Source organism: Primulina huaijiensis, unplaced genomic scaffold, assembly GCF_012295235.1.
Source record: "Primulina huaijiensis isolate GDHJ02 unplaced genomic scaffold, ASM1229523v2 scaffold40277, whole genome shotgun sequence".
In the NCBI taxonomy this organism is placed as follows: domain Eukaryota; kingdom Viridiplantae; phylum Streptophyta; class Magnoliopsida; order Lamiales; family Gesneriaceae; genus Primulina; species Primulina huaijiensis.
The window spans coordinates 312868-334981 of NW_027359516.1; the positions used below are offsets into that span (position 1 = coordinate 312868).

General features: G+C 32.2%; 3 protein-coding genes and 1 non-coding gene across 7 annotated transcripts; 2 read left to right on the forward strand and 2 right to left on the reverse strand.

Annotated features, from left to right (window-relative positions):
• The first annotated feature begins 4758 nt into the window (after positions 1 to 4758).
• On the forward strand, positions 4759 to 5818 carry LOC140969288 (uncharacterized). Its single transcript, XM_073430601.1, has 2 exons — positions 4759 to 5324; positions 5444 to 5818. Exons 1-2 carry the CDS (start codon positions 4922 to 4924, stop codon positions 5632 to 5634), a joined length of 594 nt encoding a protein of 197 aa, XP_073286702.1. The 5' UTR covers positions 4759 to 4921; the 3' UTR covers positions 5635 to 5818.
• A 1661-nt stretch (positions 5819 to 7479) lies between these two features.
• Positions 7480 to 11469, reverse strand: LOC140969233 (splicing factor U2af small subunit B-like). 4 transcript variants are annotated; one of them, XR_012173905.1, is made up of 6 exons: positions 11118 to 11469; positions 9822 to 9908; positions 9665 to 9746; positions 9377 to 9503; positions 8830 to 9282; positions 7480 to 7756 (listed from the first exon to the last, which is right to left on the reverse strand). XR_012173905.1 is itself a non-coding variant. In XM_073430527.1 (6 exons), exons 1-5 carry the CDS (start codon positions 11352 to 11354, stop codon positions 8895 to 8897), a joined length of 921 nt encoding a protein of 306 aa, XP_073286628.1. In that variant the 5' UTR covers positions 11355 to 11469; the 3' UTR covers positions 7480 to 7772; positions 8847 to 8894. The 4 variants fall into 4 exon arrangements, 3 of the variants coding, with proteins under 3 accessions (XP_073286628.1, XP_073286627.1, XP_073286626.1); XM_073430527.1 differs by having other exon boundaries at positions 7480 to 7772; positions 8847 to 9282; XM_073430526.1 differs by having other exon boundaries at positions 7480 to 8773; positions 8847 to 9282.
• Positions 11470 to 11556: 87 nt separating this feature from the next.
• On the forward strand, positions 11557 to 11639 carry TRNAL-UAA (transfer RNA leucine (anticodon UAA)). The gene has a single exon. It is a non-coding gene; the product is annotated as a tRNA-Leu (tRNA).
• Positions 11640 to 13702: 2063 nt separating this feature from the next.
• On the reverse strand, positions 13703 to 18307 carry LOC140969215 (glucomannan 4-beta-mannosyltransferase 2-like). Its single transcript, XM_073430490.1, has 9 exons — positions 17750 to 18307; positions 17535 to 17633; positions 16411 to 16663; positions 15423 to 15533; positions 14937 to 15073; positions 14743 to 14856; positions 14447 to 14646; positions 14137 to 14340; positions 13703 to 14051 (listed from the first exon to the last, which is right to left on the reverse strand). Exons 1-9 carry the CDS (start codon positions 18077 to 18079, stop codon positions 13892 to 13894), a joined length of 1608 nt encoding a protein of 535 aa, XP_073286591.1. The 5' UTR covers positions 18080 to 18307; the 3' UTR covers positions 13703 to 13891.
• Positions 18308 to 22114: the final 3807 nt, after the last annotated feature.

A 22114-nucleotide genomic window follows, 5' to 3' on the forward strand; every position in this document is an offset into this window, starting at 1 on the left:
ACAAAACTCGAAATTTAGAGAAATTAGTACAATATCTTAAAAACAAAAGGTATGTTGTCCAACGTTTTCATTGAGTTTAGTATAAATTGTGTAGAATTTACCGCATATACCCCACGTTATCAATGGACTTAGTTAACATTATTAGATAAAACAAACATTTATTTCTCAAAAATATAAATCAAGCATTGGTCCTTTTGTGTATAAACTAATATACTTTTGGTGTTGAAATCATATAAACTAATATACTATTGGGCACGTGCGATGCTTGTAATTTCCAAGTGTAAAAACCATAGTCTAAAAAAGGGTAGGGGCCAATGCCATCGCAATTGATTCATGGGTACTTGCAATGGAACAGTTCAAACTGAAGGCTGTTTCTCCCTCCTTTTCCTTATAACATAATCATATTATTTTTTGATGTGACAATTCTTACTGTACATTTTTTTGGGTACAACAATTGTCATTTCCTTTAAAAATATAAATGTAAATTTTATCAATATACCATACGTTCATGGGAAGCCTGTCTCACTCAAATAAGGTTTTTAAAATTATGTATTTTTTGTATCCACTTTGACATCGCATTTAAATGAGAATGTTATTTCCAAACTTCTCATTCTTATATTTCTACCAAAAGTTTCTCATATTTAATTTAACAAGTAATATAAAAATAGGCATAGGCTACCGCTTAGACGCCGGTCGACCGCTTCAAAACAGTGCTAATTGACCACTTAGGCATCTACACGGACTTAGGCGGCTGAAAATAAAAAAAAATATTTTCATTTGAAAAGTTTGTTGGGTTTTTAGATTTAAAGCTCAATTAAAATTTAAAATAAGTTTTTCAGCTGTTTTAAATCAAAGTCCAACGAAAAATTATTATTATTGTATAAATTTATATTAATTAAAAAAATAACAATAATTTTATAATAATTAAAAGAGTATCAATAATTATTATTTTATTTTTAATAAATAATAATAATAATAACAATAACAATAACAATAACATTTTTTTAGCTATTATTTTGAATTTAGTTAAAAATAATGATTTGATTATTAAAAATGATTTCATTTCATTTCATTCTCACGTCTCCATTTTATTGAGAAAAAAAATTGGGTGAATTACAGTCAAATTTAGTGCACGTTGACGAACTAGGGGTCAGCTAAAACAAAGGTCTGATCATTTTTTAAAAATAAAAAAAATATAGCTCAGAGGGTATGTATGATTTCTATTATGCAAACAAGGCAAATGAACTAAGAAATTTGTGACAGATGGCAGGATTATCTTTGTATACTTTTTCAATACTGAGTGACTTATTGTGGGAATTTAATGCAATTTATTTTTTCTCTCAGTCATGAAGAAAATTTAATTAAGAAGATGAAAGCTCAAAGAAAGTGGTTGTCTTGTGTTGTGTTGTGTACATTAGCAACTGACAAAAAACACATGGAAGTACAGACTGAATTTTATACTGAACAAGTTTATTTTTTGAATTATCTAACATTAACCAATGAAATCAAACATGATTTTAACCATTTTTAAAACTTATTATTTTTGGAAAAAATAAACCCTCCTCATTTACATCAGTGTAACTAACAAGTAGTTTACTTCAAATATTTAAAAATGAAGCACAAATTTACGGTCTTTTTTCTCTTGTTTCTATTGTGTAGAAGCATAGCAATATATGATTTTTTTTATATTAAAAAATCATTTTTCTTATTTTCAAAAGCATCCACTGTAAAATGGTAAAAACTGAACTAAGTGTCGGCGATCCAATTATTTTCTGACTTTACCGAATGTATATAATATTGATCACTATTTATTAAATTCAACAAATCCAAATATACATATGTATCTATTATCAAATATTAAATAGGATAAGAAGACGAGTATATAAAAACTCTTTAGATAAAAAAAATATATGATACTGAAAGTACCTTAAATCTGAGCTTATGCTCAAATGACAAATATTCAAATAGATACAATTAATATTTACACTTGTTATATTGTATATATTTTGTCGTCGTCAGTATTTATCGGTGTTACGATAACATTTCAGTAAAATTATTAAAATTGAAACTATATTTAAATTAAAGACTAAAATCGCAAATTCATCGATTACAAAATAAAAAAGAAAACAAAAAATAAAAACTGTGTACATTACGATATTGAAAATATAATTTTCCGCGTAATGAGAAGACTGAACTTGATCATAATACGCGTTGAAATTTATGTTAGCAAACAACACAATAATATTTTGGTGGAGTTACTATTACCATTTACTAACCCAGACAGAACTAAGATTTAATAATTAACTATTTTAAATTGTGATTATATATAGCGAGTCATTTTAGGTTGAGGTGTAAACATTTACAATATTATTTAAAATTTTATAAAAAAAAATTTCCAAGATTGTCATTTTCGTGAAAGTTATAATGAAAGAAAAATTAGGAGCTCGATCAAGTGATGTGTTTTTTTTCCTTGGATACAAAGGAAAAAAAATACTTGCTATGTTATAGTTTCTTAATACCCATCATTTGCTAATTATATGTTCAATATATCAACTAAATTCATTGGAAAACAATCTTTACTGTACATGTATCGACTGTGGACATTTCAATACAACTATCTATTTCAAAAAGAAGTTGAAGAACTAATAAGAAGATTTTACTCCAACTCAGTATGTACAATCATCTTACGAAGAATACTTAACATGGAATCAAAGCGCCTGCTCCTGCTAAACTGTGCGACAGACATTGAGACAACTCTAAATATCAACGAGCTCCATCAAAACAACAATGTACATTAAATGAATAATAAAACATTTATCTCATAGTATCGAAAATGCTTAGTAATAGTCCATGTGTGTGGACATATTATAAGTTTTTGATTACGCTTGATCAAATAAACGTATATGAAAATTGCTCCTCCACTTCGTTACTTTATTTTCTTTATAATACATCAACCACCTCCATGTTAATTTCTTTTGCTTACATGTTACTGACTTGCGTTTTCTTCTTAATACGAGTTCCAAACAATTTCTATTCAGATACTTTGATTTCTTTTATTAGTCTCTCGTTGTAATCATCTATTCAGCTGTCCTGTGTATTAAATTGATTATCATGTTTAAATATCTTAAAAACTCGAAATTACAAAATTCATAAATACATCAACTAAATTATCAAGTAAAAAATGTTATATCTATTGAAATCCTATCTACATTAACGAGTTTTCAAAACTCTTTGATTACACTAAGATTTTAAATGTTCTTATCGATTATTTAATTGTTCATATTACAACTAATATTTAAGTTAAAGTTGTCACATTCGTAAATCCATTAACATTAACCATGTCATTAATTGTGGCACCCTTACAACCACTACCCTGATTTAAATATGGATGCTCTATTTTCGAATTTATAATTACCTATTTATGGAGTAGATCTATGATTAAATTTTAAGATGAACAAATATTTTATGTCCAGTTTGAGACTTGTTATTAAAATTCTCTTATTTTAATACCAACTCAATCTTTTTCCTAACTATTTTCGATTTTATAAATTCTTTGTTTTTCATATTTTTTTACTTTGTTAAGCACAATGCCAACTCGAAATACTAATCGTGTGACTATGGATATAAAAGAAAATAAAAAATTACAATAATCAAAATACTTATGACTTTTAAAATTAAATTATTAAATAAGACCTACACAAATATGAACACATGATTAGTTTGTCTAGAGACAAATATAAATGCTCATATATTTAACTATAAACCTGAGTAAGACACCTCAATTTTTGAGGTGCCCCTTACCTAGTTGAATAAGAATGTGTGAATAAAATTGAATTTGATATATTCAGACAAGATATGAAAACTAACCTTTAAAATAATGATAAAACTTTTTTTAAATGAACTATTAGGGAATGTTGGATCAGGTGTATATTATGTTGGATCATATATACATCATGTGAGGTTCACACATGATTCACTGACTCTATAATACGCAATACTGTAACGAATACTTGTTAAACTATTAGGATGAAGTGATCAAGTGCGGATTGTTTCGTTGTGTCCAAGTGCTAGTGTGTTTCGAGTATATACAATATATCTTGTTTTTTTATTAACACTGTAACGGATACTTGTTCAACTATTAGGATGAAGTGATCAAGTGCGGATTGTTTCGTTGTATCCAACTGTTAGTGTGTTTCGAGTATATACAATATATCTTGCTATTTTATTAAGGTAAAAACCATTTTTGATATGAAGATGAATTTTTTTGTTTTTTCCTTTTTTATACTCACCCCTCTCTCCTTTGATGTGTTTATGAATAAAAAAAAATCTACCATATGCTAGANATTCTTCCGATCTAATTCTTTACCCACTCACAAGGCAAAATATCTTAGATAACATTTTTTATTACTTTTTTTCCACGGATGTATAGTTAAGATTATACGCAAGTTTATATATTAATTACAAAAATATCATTGAATATAATTAAATCTCTTTTTAATGTTATCTGTCAATTTAAATATATAAATAATTAGAGAAAAATTATTGCAACGAGAACATTATCTATTGCATCATTGTTTTGTATCAAATTTAATATGTTTAAAAAAATTTCATACCAATAAAAACTCGAGGAGGATCTTCCTTGAAACTCAATCCTAAAATTTTTCCATATAATATTTGATATGTTTATCCACGTCTGAATGAATCTTCCTTGATACCCAATCCTGAAAATCTTCCCTTTATATATATACTCCCCCGGCCCCCTCCACCACTCTAGACACCACTCTCTCTAGAACGACCAGCACACTGCTATTAAGCTTATGTTCGCCGCCGCTCACCGGAAAACCTATTGCCCCGTTTCCCCTTATTATAGGCGGCGGCGCCTTTGTTCAACTACTCACTAATAGGTGTATAGATATTTCGAATGGGGTCACCGAAGAGTCAGCGTGAAGTAGGCCACAAGAAGAACAAGAAAGGGAGGTTGGCGGAGAAAGCGTCGTCTTTTCATGGCAGAGCTGCCGGGGTGGCGTCGGAGATGCTTCCCAGGCCGAGGACCGTGCCGGACTTGTTTCCCGGTGCGAGGATCAGTGGAAACGAGGCGGAGGATATGGTGCTTAGAGGGAGGCCAGCGAAGCTGACGAAATTTCTGTGTAAAGTGACGGTGCAGAGGAGTATCGGTCCGGTGCAGATGTTGATCTCGCTGGAGGCCACGGTGGAGGATTTGATCGCGGCTGCAATGCGCCAGTATGCGCAAGAAGCACGGCGGCCGATTCTTTCGTCCGATGCTTCAGCCTTTGACCTCCATTTCTCACAATTCAACTTAGAAAGTAAGATTTATTCCTTGAATATAAATTATATATATATATATATTCCACAGAGAGATTCAAGAATGAACTTATCAATCAGTAAATCGAAAAAAGGATAATTAAATCGTGTCGTCCAACAGGTTTAGATCGCTCGGCGAAGATACAGGAATTGGGATCAAGAAACTTCTTCCTCTGTCCAAAAACAGCGGCCGCGGTGGATAATACTGCATGCGGCGCTGTAACGACGTCGAATTCGCGCTGTTCAAGTGAAGCTGATGCGGGTAGCAAGAAGGTGATGCCTTGGCTCGATTTCATGGATTTTTTGCTGTAAAAATCCACAATTTATTACAAATATCTTAGACCTGTAAATCGGTTAGATTCAGTTTGTAGTTTAGAATATTTTTACAACTCAGTTTCATAGTATAAAAATATAAGAAACTGGGTTCGATTTTATTTCAGTCCAATACATATAATGTGTTGAATCATGTATAAATACATTTTAAAAAAAAGATCCAAGTTACAGGTGGAAAATAGTTGAATGATTTATTTATAGTTATTTTAATTGGAATTAATATTTATATACTTTGAATTTACTTCTAATTTGATTTTTTAAAAAAATTTTAAGACTATTTGAACAACTGATTCGTCAATATATTTACAAACAAAGAATTATATAAATTCTCTTAGTAAATACTCTAATAATACCGGTATAACCTGCATAAATTAACAATCTCGACTACTTATACAATTTTCTCCCCCCAATTCGGCCTAAAAGGATAATTTTATATTTTTTGATAATGTTTAGGGTAATATTCCAAAAATCCATCATATATACAAGTCTATGGCTCAATAGTCAATTCATATAATAATAAATAATGTACAAAAATATATTTTCGAATTATTTTTAAAAAATCCATCATATATATAAATATATGGCTCAATTCATATAATAATAAATAATGTACAAAAATAATTTTGTCAAAATATAAATCTGTCGATTTTTTTTTTCTTGAAATTTTGTTCTAAACTATTTTTATTATATTAAAAATTCTAAAAGAACTTCGCTGAAATAAAGCTAAGAAGTGTTATTAAAATGCAAGTAAATAATATTTTTATATTTTTGTGATCTTATATGAAAACAAAACATTTTCTAAATGTATAAAATAAAGTATCAAAAAATAACTCAAGAGTCGCATAATAAATTAGAGTAGATAATAAATAAGAAATAATATTAATTAATTAATTCTTCCATCTATATTTCTTTTTGGCATCTGTCGCATGTTACTTGTGGGCTCTGAATTCACGGTCGAACATGCACGTTTATTTGCTTGTATAACAACAAAGGCATTTAAATCATAGAATACAAGCGTGTAGCATTAGATTTTAAAGATTAGATTAGAGGAAAGAAAAAAATTCAATAAATTTTAAACAATTATACTAAAGATTAGATTAGAGGAAAGAAAAAAATTCAATAAATTTTAAACAATTATACACAAAATTATATATATTATTCTTCGTTAAAATAATTTTTTATTTTCATTTGCAGTATATGTGCGTCTATATACAATATTTGGGCTCGAGAAGGTTCCCTGTTAGGGCGTGATACGCAACTCACCTGATAAGTGTTGTGGATTATCAAATTCGACAGTAAAAGGGATCAAAATATGTCCTAATCCATAAAATCCCATATGGTTAGAAAACACAAATTCACGACAACCATCTTCCACGAAGCCTCCGTTTTGCAGCTCAAATATGACAAACCTTGGTATCTATCTATCTAGCTCGAATATGACCAACCTTGGTATCTAATTGTTCTTACATTTTCTTAAACCATCTAAGATTTGATAATGCTTTACATTTTCTCCAAACACGAAGCCTGGGGATTAGAAACCTAGTGGATTGCACGGTTGAACTTGCCCCAACTTTGTATATAATTGGACGTGGAGCAAGTTTCAAAAAGGTTAAGCTGTGGAAGTAATAGATGAAGACCATGTTCAGCCTTCCGACCTGCATGCATAGAACTTTCACCCCAACCTAAAAAGATACAAAACAATGTGACACCACACAACGGTACGGTCTCGTGCTCAACAGCTCTTTCCTTGATTCAAGATCAAAACCGGTATTGTCATACCCCTCCATTAAGATACCATATTCTATAACAAGATACGAAAGAGGGTTTTACCCAACAACATTATGCTTCCAAAGAAGAACTTAACTATCTAGAATTCATACCAAAGTTTAACATACTAAGTATCATCCTGACCGTCTCACCAAGTTGACAGCATACAACCACCATAGTAAAAAAATACCCAGTTTTGAAATATAATTTCACTAAATTAAACATAGTTGGACGACTCTAGAATCAAGATTTCAGCCTTCCATAAAATCCTTGATTCACTCACCCCTGGACCTGCCAATTCCAGCCCGATCAGAAGTGTTGAGCCAAACTTCAGCTACAACAGAAAGTACCTGTGAAAATTGCATCATAAGCTTTGGTTAAAATAAATTGTCATTCTTTATAATCAGGAACCTAACCTGCACCTGCAAAACTAGTTAACAGAGTAAGTTTTGGAGAACCTTTTGAAATTTATGGAAAAGATATTGGAAAGGTAAGTGAAAACTCACAATGTATGTTATGTGGTTACTAAGGATACCTGACTGCATATACAAAAACACAAGCACTAGCAGATAAAAAGAAAACAATCAAACATGCATTTGAAAATTATTTACAATAACCTGCTAACAGTTTGCTCTTTAATCATTATGCTAGGTGCAGAAAAGAGATTTAGCATGATAGGAAGCTCAAAGTACATATAGCAAGTTGAAAGTCATATAGTGAGCCTACTACAGTCAACAGAAGTCAGGAACCCAAGATCATTGCATCCTAAGCGGTGGGCAAAATTATATTCACATGCCTTACAGACAATAGGCTGCAATTTCATATTTCTCAGATCAAGTCTGCACCTGATGATTGATACTTGGTATAGTTGAGTCATAAATCCTTGAAGCATATGTCCAGAAAAACTACTAAATAATGATGAACATAATACTAATACAAATTGTGTGCACAAGATAAAACTGCACTATGAATTTCTCCTCACAAAAAAATTTACGAAACCGCCTGACAGAAAAAGAAGTATCTTGAAAGGAAGAGAGACAGGGCGTGTCAAGGAGCCTGGAATTTAGAAAATATCAATGCATCAGTAAGGAGAAAAGTTCCGCAGAGGAAAACGCAGGGAGGCAGAAGGAAAAGGAGAGGAATACAGAAAGGGAAGAGTAACCCATTAAGATTGGTTACCAGAACATGCAAAATTGGAAGAATGTAGCGAATATGCAAAAAAATTAACTACTCAACAGCCAATTCGCAAAATCATGCACACAAGACAAGCATGTTGATCCGAAGTTGAAGAAATACGAAATAAATATGTTTATCATATTCCACATGACAGGATGGTAAGCCTGCACACCACCTGCACAGTGGAAAATGCGCAGTAAGCTTTATTTCAGGACGGGTGTGATGTTTGACTGAGAAAAAGCACAAACCTTGGTGAAATAATCAATACCCATATGCATTTTTACCAGCTCCTGGCCTTAATAAGCTCCAATTTTTTCATTGCCATGGTGGTTGTTGGCTTTTCGATCATCAGCAATTCCATCATTAGCCTTGTTGGCACGTTCTGCTTCTTCTCTTTCCCTGTTCCACAGCTGTATTTTAGCTCGCCTCTCTTCACTTCCTTCCCTAATAGGACTGTGATCCCTCCTGCGATCTGGGATCCTGTTTCTACCACTCCTATGGCTGGGACTAGTGCTTCTGTGCCTCCTGCTATGACTTTCAAAGTAATCTCGATCATCATCCCTTCTACTGTCACTGCGACCTCCATGAGAGCGCTCTTCATGGCTACGGTGCCTGTAGGGGCTTCTGCTGCGGCTCCGGCTACGCCTTCTCCGAGATCTCCCAAACAATCGACGTCTCAACTCCCTACAAATTATCATGTGTGACACAACTAAACAATCCTGCCAAGCTTAACTATGCTTTACTTGGTTCTGCTTGATGAAAAAACTCAGAGACTTACCTGCCTATCCTCTTCAGATGCATAAAATTACAGTAACCACCACGGTTGCAGATATTTTCCTCATACTGCCTACATGTTGCCTCACGAAAATCAGTCACTGGAGAGAAATCGACAATTATGGGCCGTCCTGCAAATGTGGTCATTCAGAAACAAATTCATATTCAGTGAACAATCACGATCAATGTAGTACTATGATTTGATAAGTCAATAGGAACAATCAGAAGTCTGAAGAGCACAATTAAGTAAAATGACTGGGGATATGGGAAAAAAATACAAAATTAATATGACCAGCATAAAATCTTCCTGTCAGACTGTTCAAAGCATTTGCAGCTTGCTCTTCCTCTCTAAACTGGACATAAACATTGCCAACCTGCCACAAGCTTGCTATTAACACAAGGGATTCAAGGGAAAAGATGACAGATTTCAAATGAATCAGAAGAAATACCATATGGTCAGCCAGATTGTCACAAATGTTCAGGCTTTCAATTTCTCCATGCTTGTTCAGTTCCTCAAAAAGGTCTTCATAGAAATCCTGCAGCACAACATGATAGGGAATATGTTTTCCAATAACTCAGAAGTAAGATGCTACGGCACAATCAATAAATATGCAGGTGTAGCAAATCCAATTTTAATAACTCATAAGAGGCTAAGACACGATCAATCTAAATCATAATTATCAAACACCCATAAGTGGTGCGCCAAGGCTCAAGGCTCAGCAATGCTCAAGCCTTTGAGCCCAGCCAAAAGCTAAGGTGCAGCCATTCAATAACCCGTGCCTTAACATTAAAGCCCCGTCCTTGGTGTGCTTTTCAGGCTCAAGATGCTTTATAACCAACCACACTTAAAAAGGAAAAATAGTAAATCTGAAATGTAAGACGATAGCAATTTATTATCGCTCACAGATAATGACTATTTGTTCTCTTCTTGTATAATAACTAGTGAAGTTTATATATTTAAACAAAAATTGCGAGATTTTCAGATCCTAGCATATCATTCCTTTGGCCACATAGATTTTATAAGTGTGTGTGTCCTCGTCCCTTGCATTTAGGTTATACGTATGCACCTAAAAACACTTCTAATAACTATTGCATAAATATTTTGCAATTTGATAGCATTTATAGTTTAAAAATATATTAAAAAAAGAAAATAACGATTTCTCAAAATAAAAATTAAGCTCCAAACAATCATATTTGGAAGCTCCATCACCATATAATTAATATAAAAGAATATAAAAATATGTACGCGTCCCCTTAAAAAATTATTTGGCCAGTAAAAACTTCTTATCCCTTGGTAGCAAAAAATACATATTTATTCAACCTTTAACTTGAAACTGTTTCATCTCTTAAAGCCTTATATAGGATACAAATAACGGGTTCAATTCATAATGTGAAATCCCAAATTTATTCCCTCGCGCATAAGAAGTGAAAAACCTAGTCATCAATAGATTGGTCACGGAAGATAGTCTGCCATCATATCTACCATCCCGATAGCGGCAATGCATCACAAGCATATCATTAATTACAAATAAGCAAAATAAAAAACAAATGGAACGTAAGATCAGTAGAATTATTGATCAAGTTTTCTTCAGAAACAAGCCCCCAATTAAATCTAAAAATACAAAAAAGAACATGCATCCGGCCAATATTAAAATCCAAAACCGAAGTTTTCACGCATAACTCATCTATGAATCCATTCCCAGATATAGTTATCAATTGTGAAGAAAACATGAAAAACGGGCTACCTCGAAATGTTCTTGCATCTTTTCAGGGTCGATGAGTTGACCCTGAGCATCAACTCCAGGGGTAATCATATCGGGACGCTGGTACATGTTGGAGAGCAACAGCGTGGGGCTTATGCTGGGTTTCGTGTGTAGACGCGAGCAACGGTCTCCGTGCCTGCAAGCTCCGATTTTGAAGTAAAAAGGGCAGTTCACCCTGTCCTTCTCCGTCCCAAATATAGACGCCAAGTGTTCCGCCATCAATGTTAAATTCGAACAAATCTAATGATAATTCAGGAAGCTTGGATTTAGGGTTTTTGGTAGTGGCGACTTGGAATTGAAACTGGGGAATTTGATTCGAGGACGGTCCATCGACAGAAGCTTCTCGACTGATCTAAAACGACAACGTTTTAATAAAATATACGTTAAAATAATAAATAATCGGACGAAGTGGCACACACGTGGTGGTTTGCCCGAGAGGTTAAGGGGGAAGACTTAAGATCTTCTGCACACAAGTGCGCGTGGGTTCGAACCCCACAGCCACCATTTCGGTAAAATAAAATTTTAAAATATTTTACTTCTAATTCTTTTCATATTCTGTTAATCCCTAAATTGAGTGTATAAGATTGAACTCCCGACACTTTTTCAGGGCTAAAAAAAAATTGATTCTAACCACTCAAAAAAAAAATTTTTGATTCTAAATAAAAAAAAAAAAAATCTCCTATAGAATTTACTTTTCTCGTACAAAAGTCGATAACCATCGGCCCATTCGACTTCATGCAAGCCCTTTCGCCCAGGTTCCAATTGTAATGTGATAATATCTACAAGAAAAAAAACAGTGACAATCATAGATACACAAACAAATATTATTTTCTAAAAGATAATTTTCATCGTTGGGGTTTTGAAATCTTATCTTAAATATCTAGAAAATCTTCGATTTCCAGCTCCAAAAGTTCAACCATCAATATGAAATGATTTTTGTTGGCAATCAACTAGCTCGCATAGCTGTTACGAGTGGTCTCACATGAAACATTAGATTAACAATTAGAGTAATATTCCTCGCTTTAGCATGGAACAAATCCAACTGGTCTACGGCAATGCCTATACTTGAAGTTGCACATAAAAGCAAACTCCGTCTACATATACTAAACACAGAGTCGTAGTTCATTTGTGACTACTCAAATCTAAAGATTTTACCCAAAAGGTCTAAACTCCGACTCTAACCCAAGAACTACAAACTGTTAAAAATTGTACGTCGAAAACAGACAATGACACTAAGTTCTAACTCGTACCCATAAAAAATTATTGAAAATTATAACCATATTGATAAAACGTCCACCAAGATTCAGAATATTCCAAGATGGTGATGCAAAATAATGAATGTTGCCAGACATGTACATCATGGGTTGAGATGTTCTCTAACTTTTTTATTTTACAATTGAATTGAGCTGTCACTCATTGATTGAGTTGTTGCATTTATTTATCAGCTAATTAAATTGCATTTTTTTCCCCTTCTTTTTTACTATTAATTAATAGAACAAAAAAGAAGAGACAGGTTTCCAGTGGCAATTATTAATCAACAGCCGATTCGAGAGGACACTTCAACCAACCTAATTTCGTGCGTGACACTGATATTTCGTGTGTCCACTGTTGGGGCAATGTAAATTCGGTAGGTCCATTTCTCGTGTTCGATTCTCATTAATCGTATATCCATAAAAAATTATATCAAAAGAGCGGTTAAATTGAAACATCATTTTCTGGAAACAAGTTTAAAATATTTAAATAACAATGTTATTACTACCTCGTCGCAATTCGTAATTCTTGTTTTCATATGTAAAGAGAGACGGTTATCTTTCTAACTTCTAAGCAACCAACACGAAAAAATTATCATTCTTGAATCTTATAATATTTGAGTAAGTTTTACAGAAGTGATGAAATTTTATTTTGAGAAGCTGATTACTTAGAAGAAATATTAATATTTACTTAAAATATTTGTATGTATTTATACCAAATGGCTTTTGTTTCTTCTGTATAAATGCTAATGTCCCGGTCAAAAAGTTTGGTCAAGATGATCTAAAGTCATTGTCTCCTAAGTGATTGCGACAAGATAGAAAAAATAAAATCGATTAAAATAATCATAGGATTAGACCCACCACAAGTATATCTCTAATCAAAATTAATTGAAGTATTATTTCATGAGTCTTGGGTACACAAAAAGTCTTCTAAAACCGTATGACGAATCAATCATGTGAGACATTTATTTAATCCAAAAATATTGATATAAGTTTATTATCATTATATGATAATATAGGAAATCATCAATATCAAATAAGCAATATTTGATAGTTTTAGTGTCTTCTGAAGAAAAATATAACAAAAATTTTTTTCAAGTGACTTGATGAAAATCAATCATTAACAAATTGTATAACTAAAACTTAAACATAAGTCAACTAACATAACCAAAGTTTGCAATTTTCCTTGTAATAAATAATATATTTTATATCACGCTATAATTCATTAAAAAAAATGCTTAAATTAAATGTATATTATATTAATATATGATAATGATATACAATGTCACACAAACTACAGGCCCCAATAATAAATTATATTATTTTTCCTAACTCTGGTCTCCAACTCTTTCTTGATACATCGATGCTTTTTACCCATTTCGCTGGCGGTAAGCAAGAGGTTTTCAGATCAATTGAACTCAAGTTCCCTTTTCAGTATATAATTTTTTAATGGATCAATATCTAATGGGGATCCATGTTCACTCAAACTAAGAGAGGACAAATTAATTAACTCGGGACTATGGTGCCGACATAGCCGAATCCGGCGATGGTGAAGGTGATGACTTGAAGGAATAGGTATATGAAATAGCAGTTCTTTCCATAGAGGAAGTCGTAACACCCGCAGATGAAAAGAAACACGGCGAACCCGAGCTCGTGCACTTGTATTCTGGATAAACCAAGTAACTTGACATTTATGGTACAAAATAGGTATGAATAATTAATTACAAGTCATCGGTTATTGGATATATTACCGGTCTCCGAGAAACTTGAATAGTTGCTTCTTTGGGGAAACATTCTTGGTGTTGGTTTTGTTCTTAAGAGCATCTCCAAGTTTTTCAGTCACCACCCATTCATTAACCCTCTTCGCCTCGAGCAAACCGATGAACGTAGCCTTTGTGCGGTGGAACGACATCACGTTCTCGAATAGAACCCAGTAGAACAGTAGATGGAATGACCTGAAAATTTAAAATCGACACAAGATTGCATCAAAACTTCTTAGAACAAGACTTGACAAAAATATCGAAAGAAAGATTCGTATCATTGTGTCGTATATGTATATACCTCGGAGTCCCGACTGAATTAAGAGCAGTGATGATGCAAGGAATGTAAATGGCTCCCCATTTGGGCACATCAACTTCCGGGACCAGTATCGAAAATGGCAGGACGACGCAGTAAAAGAAGAAAGTGAACATATGGGCTATGATCTTTCGGACGAAGAAGAAGCTGTATATCACATAGAACTTCTTGTACAGTGATACTTTCTGCACACGAAAATTGTAAAGATTCAGCAAAGTTGTAGTACAGTAACATGAAATTTAAACTGTAAAATTTAAAGTTAATATTCTTCCTAAAAAAACCTTGTTTCGAACTATATCTAGGAACATTTTTCTGAATAAATTGGCAGGTCCGCAAGACCACCGGTGTTGCTGGAATCGGAAGGCTTTAAAAGTACTAGGAAGTTCACTCTTCACCTGTCAAAAAACAGATTTCTTGATCAAATTCATCTGCTGGCAATTGACTAAATAATATATGTATGTATGTATGTATGTACCTGGAGGTCACCTAAGTACACAAATTTCCAACCCTTGAGACCAGCTCGGATAGCGAGATCCATGTCCTCTACCGTGGTTCTGTCATTCCACCCTCCGGCCTCGTTGATGGCTGAGATTCTCCATATCCCACCAGTTCCTGGAGATCATGCTACTAAGTGAATTATATTGCATGCATGGCTAATGTTCCAAGACAGAGCAAAGTTAAAATCTTCGACCAAACACAATGGTAGCACGCATAAGATTCATCAAGCAACTCGGGTTTAATTAATCATTTTCGCTAGACGATAGACTGCACTAGGGAATTGCTGCCCGTCTCATGTGGTTGTGTTTACTTTACTCGGATCCATGATCCTCGAATGTGTCTCTGCTGACTTTATATATAAATTTTCATAGATTTCAGAATAAATTTGTCACACCACAAGCGTCGATTGGCACAGAATTCCATCAGTCACATTGATCGTATCATTTAGCTATTGTTGATTTACCGTTAAAGCCGAAGAAGGCATGAGTGGACGATCCAACTTCTTGTTCAACTTTGAAATGGTAGTCTAGTGACATCTCTTGCATTCTTGTCAGCAAGCATTCATCCGAATTCACTGAAAAATCATAATATGTATCAAAAAAATTTTATTTTATTTGTCGTCAAAAATCACGTAAGAAAATAATCGAAACTTGACGATTGGACTACCTACGATTTAAAAAATTTTGATATTAGCACCTGAAAATGTCGATAGGATGCCGAACGCTCGGTTATAACGGTCACAACATTTCTTTGAAAGTTGGAAAATTACCAAAGTTTTAGTACCCAAAAACAAGAATCATATTCCTATCAGGATGGGAGCTCACATGCACTGATTAAAAAAGAATAAAGGAAGTTCACATGAATTTTTTAAAGACAACATATGTTTTAGGGTAACATTGGTAACCAAAATCTAACAATATTTGATGTACGTTTGGAAATAAAAAGGAGGCATCAAGGTGGTCCAATTCATATATTTCAGATGCCACGTGACTTAACAATTTAAAGTAGGTCGCGAAAGAACAACCTGTAAATTATTACCACTTTAAAAAATTTAATTTATTTTCTCGAATGTTAAATCTATCGAAGTTTACCGTACCAAACACTCTACGAGCCAAACGACGTTAAATTGCCAATAATTATGATGATTCCATCAATTTTTGTCCCGGTACTCATATATGCACAAACCCTTAAAGCATCAATATTCATTGATGAGTAGTGGATATTAAAAGCCATTTTTTTATTAAAAAAAATCTCTAATTATAGAATATGGGGATCAATAATTATTCACGATGAAATCAAGAGTTATTTAAATATAGCATCCAATTGTTATATGATTTGCTTTATTATATTGTTTTCAATCTCTAATTTCTTTGAAGAAAAAAAATATTAACTGATATATCCAAATATACTCCCTCGTTATTTATAGTTAAAGTCAATATTTGGACACTTACCGAACCTCCAACGGGATTGCACTAGGGCGACATCCGAGTTGTGGATCAAAAACGGAACGGCTCTACGGAGAAAGTCCGGTTCGGGTCGGAAATCGGCATCGAAGATGACGACATAGTCGCATGCCTTGACATAATCGTGTTTCAAACCCTCCTTCAGCGCACCAGCTTTGTATCCACCCCTAGTTTCTCGAATTTGGTAGACTGCGTTAATGCCCTTACTTGCCCACCTTAAACACTCCTTTTCGACCATGTCCTACAACGTTAACGCACGTATTTAGTGACCAAATCAATCCCAACCAATTCATTTACTTCTTATTTTTTATTACCAATTTGACAATTTGTTTACTAATTATTTTTTCGTCAAAAATATTTTGTGATTTAGGGGAGAAAAGAAAAAGAAAATGCAATGTTTAATATGTAGATGGACGTTTTTTGACATAAATAAATAGACCAATACGGTTTAAAATAGGGGAAGTTGGTGAAAAATCCCCAATCAAAACATTTCTTTGGGTTCACTCCCTACCCACAAAATTGTGGTACACTTCATGTGGAAATGTGGTACACTTCATGTGGAAATGTGGTACTAAAAAAGTACCCAGGGACTGAATACAAAAAAAACGACGGCTGAGGACTGCAGATCAATTTCCCGTTTAAATAAAGGAAAGGAAGAGTATGAACCAACTTTTCAGATAAATTATTTTTGCTTTTTTTTTTGTGGGAAAAATCTATAGTAATATTTAAATGGGGATTATGGTCATAAAATCCCAGTTGGCCATCCTTTGATTCTCATTGCATGCTATAATAAATGTACTGAATTTGAAAGTGAGAAAATAGTGAAAAGAACTTCCACTATTTATGGCAGTTCTGGTGACTGGTGAGTAGTAAATATGGGTCATTATTATATGTAAAAGGGAAGAAATTATAAACCAATGATTGGGAAAAAGTGTGGAAAACTTGAAGCAAAAAACAATCTTGACTTATGCTGATTGCATATTATAAGACAACTTAAAAGTACATTCACCCTTGAATAATTTTTTTTTTCAAAATAAAAGAGGTTCTTTTGAGAAATTAAAACAGTGTGGATTCTTAATCTAATTTCAAGAAACTGATAGCACCAAATGTACCTTAACGACAAGATCAGTAGAATCATCCAGCACTTGAATCACCAGCCTATCAGACGGCCATGAAAGATTACAAGCTGCACCAATGGAGATCTTGTAAACCTGCCAAAACCCACAAAATACGAACAAAAATCAACCATTTTTATCCAATCATAAATACAAATGGAGCCAGAGAGCGAAAACAGAAAAAACAGAGCAAAAACAATGAAAATACACACCTCCTTTTCATTGAACATAGGGATCTGAACGAGAACCATTGGAAAAGCACCGTTTCCCATCTCCAAATCGTCCTTCATCGGCTCCCATTTGTACCTTTTCTCAGGCTTTTTCCAGAAGAGCTTCACCAGAATGATAACGACTCCCATGTAAAGCCTTTCCATGAACACCATAATTGACATTGCCAAGCAAATGTACACGCAGATTCTCAACAGCGGAACGATCAATGGCGCCTTGATTAGCTCCCATAGGAGACCAATCTGCCCCGCTACATCTGCCGTGTACCCCGGAAATGACTCGGGTATAAACGTCTGCGCAGAAACTTCAGCCATTTTCCTCTATAGCTTTATCAAGAAACAGCGTAAAGATTGAGCAGAAAAACTGCTCAAAAAATTGCAATATCCTTCGTTTTACACCCCGTTTTCTGCTGTTTCTAGGATCAGTTCGGGCCAATCAGTGATTCTTATCTCGTCCCATTTGGTGTGAACGGGGGAGAGAGATCGAAGTACAGTGGCATTGTGATTGTGAACAGGGAAGAAAAGATGTGACACGATGAGCAATGGGGAAAAGAAATTAAGGGAGATTTTATAATCATTATTTGGTCAAGTTTTGACTTCTACTATTGCCGGTAACTTTTTCAAGGCAAATTTCTACTTAGGTCCTACAAATTTAGTTATAGATGTTCAATTAATATGACGTTTATGGTATTTTTTAAAAAAATATTAATAGCACCTTTGCCATCACAATATCGAATTTTGGTAATTAAAAAAAGTCAATATTATATATATATACGAATAATTTTATATAAGAACTACATGTATATATTAAATATTAATATATAATCTAATTCCATATGTAATAATTTTTTTTATAAAATATAATCATGTTGGTTTGATTTTACTTTGTTATGATCAGAAAAACAAAATAATGTGGAGATGGGATACTTTGAAAAATAAAATTCAATATACTTTTCGAAACCAAAATTTATTGCGATTTGCTTTTATTGGTTAATAATATCTTCAATAAAGATAATTAATTTAAAATCATTGTGTTACATATTCAATTAGATGAAATATGTATTTTAGAAAATCGAATAAAACAACCAAAAAATATGAAAGGTAGTTAATTCTATAAGGTATTCTGGGAAAAATACATAAAACACACCAGAATATCAAATTGGTTGTTCTGTGTTGTATTTTCTTAATAAAATAATAAATTGCATATTCGACATTTATTTATGCATATTTACATTAAGTATCGTGTAAATAATCTGATTGGTGTAACACGTAAAATATATTTTTATATTTAATATATTGTATATTACCTTTTCTAATTTCCAAAAATTATGTCAAATTTAATCAGAGGATTGGGTGTAAACAAGGGATTGACATATATCCCACTTCATTAGCCGTCAAATATTGTACATTTTAACATGTTATCTCGCGATTGAAATTTGTCGAATGTTCTAAATATTATATTTATGTTTAGAATTCTAAATTTTGAATAGATCGAGGTTCAATTTTTAGTCATGTAAATCTCTGACATTCATGTTATGCTTGAAATTCTAATTTTCGGACTTGTGAGTTTTAAATCTTTCCATCCGAAAACAAATATATATATATATGTAAGAATGTGCCACGATAGGATATGATGACATTTATTAATATCACCATAAGCATTTATTCTTGTAGTGTGTGGCGATGATGATAGGCCTCGACAGTTCCAACAACTATCGTGATTTGCCTTTAATTTTATTCAAATGAAGGCAGCCTACCAAAAAGTGTCCTAGAGTTCCGGCCACCGGATTTGGTTTTCGGGCACGGGAAATGGGATAATAAAAAAAATGAAGTTATGTCCAGCCAAAAGGCGAAGTGACAAAAAAAAACTTGACATTGTCGTGTATTGATGATTGAAATAAACTGATAGACAAGAGTGGAGGTTCATGTGAATTTGACTTGTTTATGTGAATTTGATTTAGGCGTCGATAACTAGGTTGTTTTTTGATCAATGAATTTCAAATTTATTTTTATGATTTAAATAAATAAGACCATCAATTTAGAAGTCACTCTCGTTTATTTATATAGTATTTCTTAAAATAAATTAATTTCAAATTTATCTAATAATGATATCATTTGAAATTCATTCCGTTTGTATTAATAATATGTAAAAAAATAAAATGTGAATTTAATATTTAATCTATTGTCTCATCGTAAATAATAAAAGTAATTGAAATCTTTGGATTTCAATTATTGAAGTGAGAAATTCAATATTTTATTTCGTCAACAAATTAATTTTAAACAATTTTTTAGATTCATTCAATTAAAAAACGAAAAAAAAGAAAAAATAAAATCATGTTGGCAAATAATAAAACTATTTATTGGTTGTTTATTATTCAAATAAAATTATTTCTTCAAAATTTTCATGTAATGTGGCTTTCCTGATTAATATTATTCGACTTATTTGCAAAAAACAGCTTCTTTTTTATTTGTAGTTCTCTTTTGTTTATTTTTAATATCATTTTGGTTTTTATCATCTGAATAATACATAATTTTTTAAAATTTGAGATGCAAACAAATATAAGATTACATAAATTAAAATCAAAACTAGTTTAAGAACAAAACTATATCGATTATTATTATTGTATTTTTGTTAAATATTAACATTAATTTTAAATGGATACTGTAAATTTTAATTTTAATAGAGATACTTGATTAGTATTTTTTTAGTGAAATTATTAATCGATTTCAATTATCTATTTATGGTATATACTATTAGTGGTTTAATAATTTAAAGAAATAATTAAGGGGTAATTTTGTCAACTTGTAAAATATGATGGTGAAATATGGACGGTAGAATATGAAGTGTAAATACTGCTATCCAAATTCCAATGCACCAATGTCGAATTATAAACGACACGTACTCTATTGCCCCTAGCCATTTTTGTTCTTAAATGATATTTTGGGCTTGTGGTCAAAACGTAGTATAGTTTTAAATGAGGCCCAGTGGTAATATATCTGGAACAATCATCGATATTTTATGTTCTTATATATAAAGTTTTGATATGCGGGACACTTGAAGTTTACATTTATATGTGTATCAATGATATGTCACTTATCTATCAAGTATGTCGATAAGTGTACAACATATTAAAANTATGTTCATCCTAACATTCACATGTATATAAGATATTTTGATAACCCCAAATTAATTAAAATCCAATGTAAAAACACAAAAAAATTTATGAGATCATCTCACGTGTCAATTTTATGAGACGAATTTTATACTCGACCTGATTCATGAAACATATTACTCTCTGTGTACAAAGTATTACTTTTTACTCAAATATGGATCTAGTCGATCCGTCTTAAGAATATAAATCTCCCAACCGTCTCACATGAGACCTGCTCATATAAAAAAGAACTATTTTAATTGAAATCGCTTGTAAACTCTCATCATCGTCAGAAAAATATAATATATCACCACTTATTTGTTTCATCCCTATAATTCAATATTTAAATGCAAATTTAAAACATAAAATGTGAACAAAATAAACACATGACTCATCTTTTACAACATCTATTTTACATTGTCACACACACACACACATATGGTGACTAAAAAACTAGCTCGAAATTTGTTCAGCTGAAAATATATACAAAATAATTTATAATAATATATATATATATGTGAATATTTAACATTTTTAAATCAATTTATTTTAAATAAACGAGGCGCGAAAATAATTAAAACCCATTCGCGCCAATTCCTCCAAACAACGCTTGGGGTTAACTTTTTTGTTTAAATAAATATACTAATTTACAACGATAAAACGGAAATCGGGTTGGATAGTTCCGGATCCCACCCAAATCGAGTCGACCCACGAATAAACCAGCAACCCATTTCCTTGGTTCAATTTGCAATTAAAATAGATAGCCTGCTGTATATTTAATTTTCTACAAACATAAAATTTACAGCTTTCAGCATTTCACTATATATATTCGTGACGAGAAACATTATAAAAAAAATATTTAAATTTTATATATCATCATTTTAATTATATACCATAAAATTTCAACTTTTTAATTTTGGAATAAGATTTTACTTCTAAAGTATAATTGACATACAATTTATGTATAAATACATGGAAGTTAAATGTAGTTTAATGTAGACCACAAATTTTTATTATGTTTTTTGTGAGACAGTCTTGCAGATCTTTATCCGTGAGACGAGTAATCTCTGTCCATATTTAAAATAATAAGTAATATTTTTGACATTAAAAATAATATTTTTCATGAGTGGCTCAAATAAGATATTCGTTTCACAAAATTGACTCGTGAGACCATCTCACAAAAATTTTGGTCAAATTT